Source organism: Dysidea avara, chromosome 5 (genome assembly GCF_963678975.1).
Source record: "Dysidea avara chromosome 5, odDysAvar1.4, whole genome shotgun sequence".
In the NCBI taxonomy this organism is placed as follows: Eukaryota; Metazoa; Porifera; class Demospongiae; order Dictyoceratida; family Dysideidae; genus Dysidea; species Dysidea avara.
In genome coordinates this window covers 39953592-39960858 of record NC_089276.1, presented here as the reverse complement: position 1 = coordinate 39960858, position 7267 = coordinate 39953592, and the positions used below count along the sequence as shown (strand labels likewise).

Here is a 7267-nt window from a genome sequence, read left to right as displayed (position 1 = left end):
TATGGTAGAAACTATGGAAAAAACAATAGTTTCTCCATAAATCAGGGGCAGATAAGTACTAAGAATCCTTCTGTATAAATGTTTATTTGAGTCCTAATATAGAGATCTCTGTGTGTTTAACATGCTGGCTTGTTTGATTCTTGTTTCTTTACTTTTTTCAGCAATCTCTATTTCCATATTTTTAATTTTTTAAATCAAGACACACGGTAGTGTGTCGTGCGGCCCAAGAAGCCAGCGTGCAAATTTGTGAGTATATTGACAGCAAGAAAGAAAATGTGATTTTTGCACCTGTGCTGCCTTTATGAAACAAGACAAAAATTGACTTAGTTTCTTTGTTTGTTTTTTCTTGTTTTTCTTCCTCTTTTAGCACACTTACAAAACCTGCCATAAAATGTGAATGCCATATCTGATTGCCTTGATATTTGGCATACAGAAGGAGGCTATAAAGGCGCATCTTAGGACCAAGTTTGACTGAAATATGATAATCAGTGGAAGAGTTAATAGCAATTATTCACAAAATTAACACCAATATGTAGTCACGCCTACAGGGAAAACCACTTATGGGAAGAAGCTGAAAATCGGTGGGTGAATAGGGTAGCTATTGAACCTCAAACCTTTTGTGGTTTGAAAGAAATTGAGCTAAACACCACAAATATGCAATGAAAAAAACCAACAGTGTGTAACAATTATGCAATAGAGATTAGCTAATAAAAAATGACTACTTGCCACGCCTACCAGATAAACCACTTGGAGTAATGCTTTGAAAATCGCTGTACAGGTGGAGTAATCATCTTAGAAAGGCTCTTCAATGGTGTAGAAGAATCGTACTTAAAGCCACACAGTTATAACACGAAATCCAGCAAGTGCAAGATCGAGATACTCTAATAGAGCATTCATCCCAATAGAGCAGTCATTCTGAAGAGAAATCAACTAGAAACAAGTAACCCATATAGAGATCAGCTAGAAACAAATCACCGATCAGGTAGAAACAAGTCATCCTGTAGAGACATCAACTAAATACAAGTTACCCTATAGAGATCAGTTTTACCCAGTAGCTATATGTGCTGGAAACAAATCATCATGTAGAGAGATCAGCTACAAACAAGTTATCCTGTAGAGATATCAGCTAGATAAAAGTTACCCTGTAGAGATCAGATGCAAACAAATCACCCTGTAGAAATATGTATTGGAAACAAATCACCATGTAGAGAGATCAGCTAAATCAAGACACACGGTAGTGTGTCGTGCAGCCAAGGAAGCCGGTGAGGAAGAAAGAAAACAGCTTTTTCATGCATGCATAGCTCCATGGCCCCTTCTCCAAAGCACGCCATTTTTGCATTATAGCTGTCTCCCAGGTAGAAAAAACGAAGAAATTAAAACGATTCTTTGAATGCCCATATCTTGCAAATGGCTGTTGCGAATTTAATCAAATTTGTTGTGTGGCGTACCCTATTCTTATGTTGTACGGGGCTTCAATTTCTTTATGTACACTTTGCAAAAATTGCTATAAAATGCAAACATGTAACTCGATTACCTCAATCTGTGGCACAAATGAAAAGCATGTAATGGTGAATTCATGTACTAAGTTTGTTGTAAATCTGAGGAATATTCAAGGAGTTATGAGAGTTTATTCACGTAAACAAATATCAAACTTCTGTCACGGCTACAGGGTAAACTGAGTATAGAAATAGCTTGAATATTGGTGTGTAGATAGGCTGATCATTGTAGCAGTGCCTTTTGATAGTTCGAATAGCAATACAGTACAGTGACAAAGTTATAAAGCAAGTGTAAAATTATGGGATCGAGATACTCTAATAGAGCAGTCACTGCGGGGTAAAAAAGGTGTGCAAAAAAATGTCGAAAATAAACTTACCAGAGTTCAAACCAGGGACCTCCATACCTAACACCTTCATCCTTAACCACTGAACCACTGCTACCTTAGCTGATCACCTCACTTAATGTTTGCTTTATAAATGAGATTTCTAGTTGAAATCTGCTTAGCTATTTGCATATGTTTGTTATTTCATAGATCTACCAATGGAAGTACTAGATTGTTCTAGAACATTCTATGTATGTTCTATTAGAGAGTCCTCAAAAAATGTGTACTCTATTAGAGTATTACAATAATATTATCAAATATTGAATTAAATCATGCAATGAAATAAATTTATAAGTTTGTCTTCAATAATCATCATTGTATCTACATAGAAAAGAAGAAATGTGAGTAAAAACAAACCTCAAATATAAGCTGGTTTTGGGGCCTTATAAAGTCCAAAAAGAAATAAAATTCACACAAAAACAGCCAAACTGTGAAAAAATGGTGCGGCCTTAAAAAGCTTGGGTGAAAAAAGTTGTGAAACCAAAGGTGGTAGCCAAGAAATTGTTGCAATGATGTTAATGCTAAAAAAATTTAATAATGACTGTGTGCATTGTTAAAATTTATTAGCATTAACATCATTGCAGCCATTTCTTGGCCGCCACCTTTGATTTCACAAAAGCTTTTTAAGGCCACGCTGTTTTTTCACAACTTGGCTAGATACAAGTTACCCTATAGAGATCAGCTTTACCCAGTAGCTATATGTGCTAGAAACAAATCACCATGTAGAGAGACCAGCTACAAACAAGTCATCCTGTAGAGATATCAGCTACAAACAAGTCACCCTGTAGAGAGATCAGCTGGATACAAGTTACCCTATGGAGATCAGCTACAAACAAATCACCCTGTAGAAATATGTGCTGGAAACAAATCACCATGTAGAGAGATCAGTTAGGAACAAGTCACCTAGTAGATAGTTCAGCTAGAAACAAGTTACCCTGTAAAGAGATCAGCTACAAACAAATCACCCTGTAGAAATATGTGTTGGAACATATCACCATGTAGAGAGTGCAGCTAGAAACATGTAACCCTGAAAAGAGATCAGCTACAAACAATGAGTTTCAGCTACAGTTCAAAAGGTCACCTTATTAACTACAGTATGTGATAATCATTCAGTGTTAAATATACAAATATTTTGTCAGACAAAAGCTATACACACAATTACTTCTTTTATTTCATAATTCCTACAGTAAAAAAAACAAAAAAAAAAAAACAAGTTAAAAGTAAGCACCAAAGCCAGTCTATTGGCTGGCTTTGTGGCTTGCAATACAAAAAGAAGTGATACCTAAACTGAAACAGCCAAGCTGTAAAAGAAGTGCCACCCCAGGGTGAAAAAAATTGAAATCCAAGGTGCCTGCCAAGAAATGGCTGTGATGGTAGGTTAAAAGTCATCTCCAGTGGAAATTTTACCTATCAGTTTTATTGTTTTGATATGTTTGTATAACCGTACAATGCACAAAAAAACATTTTTAATATTAACATTGTTGTTATTCAGCGAGATAATAAGCCACAAAGTTACAAAAAGTCACTTCCGAAGTTGTAACCACAGAACTCGTGACGTAACAACGTGATCCGTAAGAATTGTTGTGACGCGAGTTGGGTTGAAGAGTAAGGTCTGTGACCATAACTATGAGTAAATAAGCGCTGTGATTCGTCCTCTGATTAGAACCGTAGACGGTAAGAATAGGATGTGGCGTTGCTTACCCACTTACAAATTTTTCTCCTCCGTGAAGCGTGATTCAAGTGTGCGAATTGTACAGGTAGTGATCGAGTGTCAGTGAAAATGATGGTCACCGCTCCCACTTTCCGTAAGGAATCTTCCCAGTCTAGAGCATAGAAAGGGACTTTGTGATTACTGTGAAGAGTTGCAAAGGCAGTGGCATTGCTCCTATGGCGGAGTATAGACACGGACGAATTAAGAATATGTACTGGTAAGCCATATACAGTACATGTACTTTATAAGTGTAGCTACCGGTACATTTGTTATCAGTTGTTCTAGTATCGATTCAGGCAATATATGGCCAGCAGTGCCTTACGAAAAAAAACACCCAATTGCAAATGTAACTTAGAGAAAAAATGTAAGAGATTTCCATTGAGTCTAAATATATCAGTCATTATATCGTGAAACTTCAGGTAGTGTGTCTTTGTCTGGATGCATATACTGGCTTGCTAAATGAGGAGGGGCTTTAGGTAACTGAGGTGGCTTTCTGTGCGACCCTTTATCTTCCTCTGCATTTGTTAAACATAGTTGTATTGCTTTCACCATCAATTCATTTGCATAGTCTGTATTGATTATGTAACAAACAAGATGAATACTTTGACCAACTTACTGTATTTGTACATATGATTGGTAATACTTTTTATCCATTCATTAATAAGTTCGCAGTCCTTGTATATTGCTGCCTTGTTTAATTTCTTCTTTACCCCTATACATAATAAATTACATACAATTCTTTAGAGCAACTACCTTACCTTTTGACACATGCCACACATCATAGCAATGTTCAATGTCTGGGTACTGCTTACCGATAAACTTGTCAATTTGCTTATGCCTATCAGTAACCAATGTGCCCACTTGCAAAGACTTAGCATCTAAGAATTTAAGAGCCCTGGATAGTCCCTCTTTCTCCATGTGATTGCTAGACATTACTTGATTACTCTGGGAACATATCCAATCACATATGATATAAAAACAGTGTGCAAATTTTACCTGGACTAGTTCCATGTGAATAATTTTGTTGCTATCAAAATCAATAAGACTGTAAGAGCCGTACTTTGCTGAGTGTCCAGGGCTGTCAGCTCTCCCATCACTTCCTATAGACAGGGCAGTACCACGACTTCTGCACTCTGCCAACAGCTTTGTTTGATGGCTTTCCCATACTGAAACCACTGCAGGATAGAGGTAAGCTGTCTGGTGGTTGTAGAAGGTACTATCACAAATACATGCTATTCGCATCTCATTCATTAGCCGCAATATTTTTCCAGGAGTACTACCACTGAAGAGAATGGCAGCAGAAAGCATCATATTTCCAGCTGGTGTATCCTTGATCATTGGTTGACTCATCCATATCCTTTTGTGGCCACAATGGGAACAGAGCTGTTTTACACAGATAAATGTTCCCTTGGGTTGTGAGATGGTACCATTGCATATGTTGTGGCATGATGTACATGATGTGAATAGTTCCAATAGTGATGACTTAAAGACTATGTACTTTATCTCATCTAGTGTTGATCCTGGATCCATTTGCTGCTCAATTTCATCACTAAGGTGTGGATGTAATTACTAAAGATGTGAGACTACTGTTTGCTTACTCTGTTGTGGTATCATCCTGTGTGGTCTGAAATGATGAGTCTAGATCAGTTTCCTCATGATCACCCATGTCAGTGTCTTCTGGATCAGTGGTAAATGACTCCTCAAGGGCATTTGGTACCTTTGAAAGTTTCTTCAGTGGTGGAGCAGCCAAGAGGTTACATTGTACCCCTATAGAATCCACGCCAGGCAGGTGTGTAACAGTCACAGGACCTAAGATTGATGTGGTTAGGTTTGCTGTTATATTTTACATCATTACTTTTGTGAGCAGATGGCTCAGGTGTTGAGGACAGCTGGATCGATGAAGACTGTGCATCTACACTTAACAACTGAGTCGATGAAGACTGTACACTTGACAACTGGGTCAATGAAGGTTGTGCACCTAGACTTGCTTCCAGTTTTCTTCTGTTGTTGGAGTTGTTGACATAGCTTCATAAACTAGCTATATTTTATGACGTTAAAATTAAATTGACATGGTGTGTATAAATTACTACATTATTTGCTTACCGCTTTTCGCTGACGCTTTTCAGCAGTTGGTCTGGGTGGTGGAGTACTGGAATAGCAGAAACTTCCGTGCACAGGTCGTGGAAATATTGTTGGGACAGCATCAAGTTTTAATCGCTTTTTTATTGGCAATCCCATTTCTTCGTGATACCGTGAACCTTCGATAGCAAAGCATTCAGGCTCGAAATGCTTAGAACAGAGCAGTGAGGTGGGTGTCGGGCCATCCCAATCCTTTCGCTGGCGTTTCACGGCCCTAGTCCATTTAGATCGAACGCCTTCGTCACAGGGCCAACCATGAAGGCTATACCCCATTCTGCTGACCGTGTTGCAATCAGCAGCTACACACTTTCTTGGCATTACTGGAGAACAGATGTATATCTAAGAATCGAAACAAAGAATACTTTACCATAGGTAAAGAGAACATTATTATAAAGCGTTGTACACCCGTGATTTAGATCACGATGTGACGTATAGTGATGCTACTTCCGGAATAAAACCGCAACTTCATAGATTGTGAGCTGCTAGCTATATAATGCATGTTATGTTAAAACAATACACACCACTCTTCATTATTATCAATAAGGAGTGTTTTAAGCAAAAACAAATTTTCCATTGGAGATGACCTTTAATGGCAAAAAAATTAATTACAACAATTCAGGTGAATTTGGTGCCAAATCCACTACATCTTTTTTCACCCTGGCCTTTTTGGGGGCGTCACTGTTTTTACAGCTTCGCTGTTTTGGTTTAGTTAATAATTTACTCTGACTCTTATTATTAGTGACCCGATCTGCAAAAACCTGATACAATAGTGCTTTTTTCAAATTCTGTTTATTAAATATTTGTAATCTACTTAGCCAAGTGTATCATCTGGCAAAGTTTTAGCCTCATATGCCAATAACTTTAGGAGTTACAGCCCTACAAAGTAGCAGCAATAGAAAATTTGATTTGTACAGCAAATATAGAGAAAATAAATTACTGGTGCTTACTAAAACGGTTGTAACTTACAAACAGATTGATGTACTGGGCTAAACTTTTCACCATCATGTTCGCCATGGATAGGAGAATCATATACTGGGTATGTTTGTCCTTCTATCGCCTTTCTTCACTGCATATAAAAGCGAAATTCATCAAGAAAAATTGATTGCATACTATCGCTTCAACGTGATGTAAACAAACACTCATAACTTGCGAATCCTTGCGTCTACTGCAATGAAACAAAGATTTTCCAACTCCTCATGAATAAGCAAATAACATGATATACAGGTTTTTATTGCTAGTCCCTTCCTTCACTAAGAAAGAGGCGTTCAAAAAATTTACAGATTTTTTTCAATAATACGCAAATATTTCACTCAATGTTTTCAATGCTTTATGCTGGAAAGTTAGGCTTGTGCTATTCTGTCGGGTTTTCGCAGATCCTGTCACATTAATTAAAAACAGAGAATTTTAGCTGCATATGTCATACAGTATGGATATGCCAAGTACGGTTTTCCCTTTATAGCTACCATCATATTTGTGACCAGGCCTGCGAAAACAGGGCATGTGGGCACTAACTACACCCTGTCACACTACAGGTCATA

The 7267-nt window shown here is 37.7% G+C and overlaps 1 protein-coding gene across 1 annotated transcript; it reads right to left on the bottom strand.

The window, feature by feature from the left end:
• Positions 1-3983: 3983 nt before the first annotated feature.
• LOC136255280 (uncharacterized) lies at positions 3984-5828 on the bottom strand. Its single transcript, XM_066048006.1, has 7 exons — positions 5694-5828; positions 5507-5615; positions 5189-5423; positions 4587-5139; positions 4349-4535; positions 4207-4302; positions 3984-4159 (listed from the first exon to the last, which is right to left on the bottom strand). The coding sequence occupies exons 1-7, from the start codon at positions 5826-5828 to the stop codon at positions 3984-3986; spliced, it is 1491 nt and encodes a 496-aa protein (XP_065904078.1).
• Positions 5829-7267: the final 1439 nt, after the last annotated feature.

Coding starts and splice junctions, on each gene's coding strand:
- LOC136255280 (XM_066048006.1), bottom strand. CDS start 5,828: ATGGGATTGCCAATAAAAAAGCGATTAAAACTTGATGCTGTCCCAACA. Junction 5,616..5,693: donor AAAAGCGTCAGCGAAAAGCG/GTAAGCAAATAA, acceptor TAGTTTATGAAG/CTATGTCAACAACTCCAACA. Junction 5,424..5,506: donor CATCGACTCAGTTGTTAAGT/GTAGATGCACAG, acceptor AAAATATAACAG/CAAACCTAACCACATCAATC.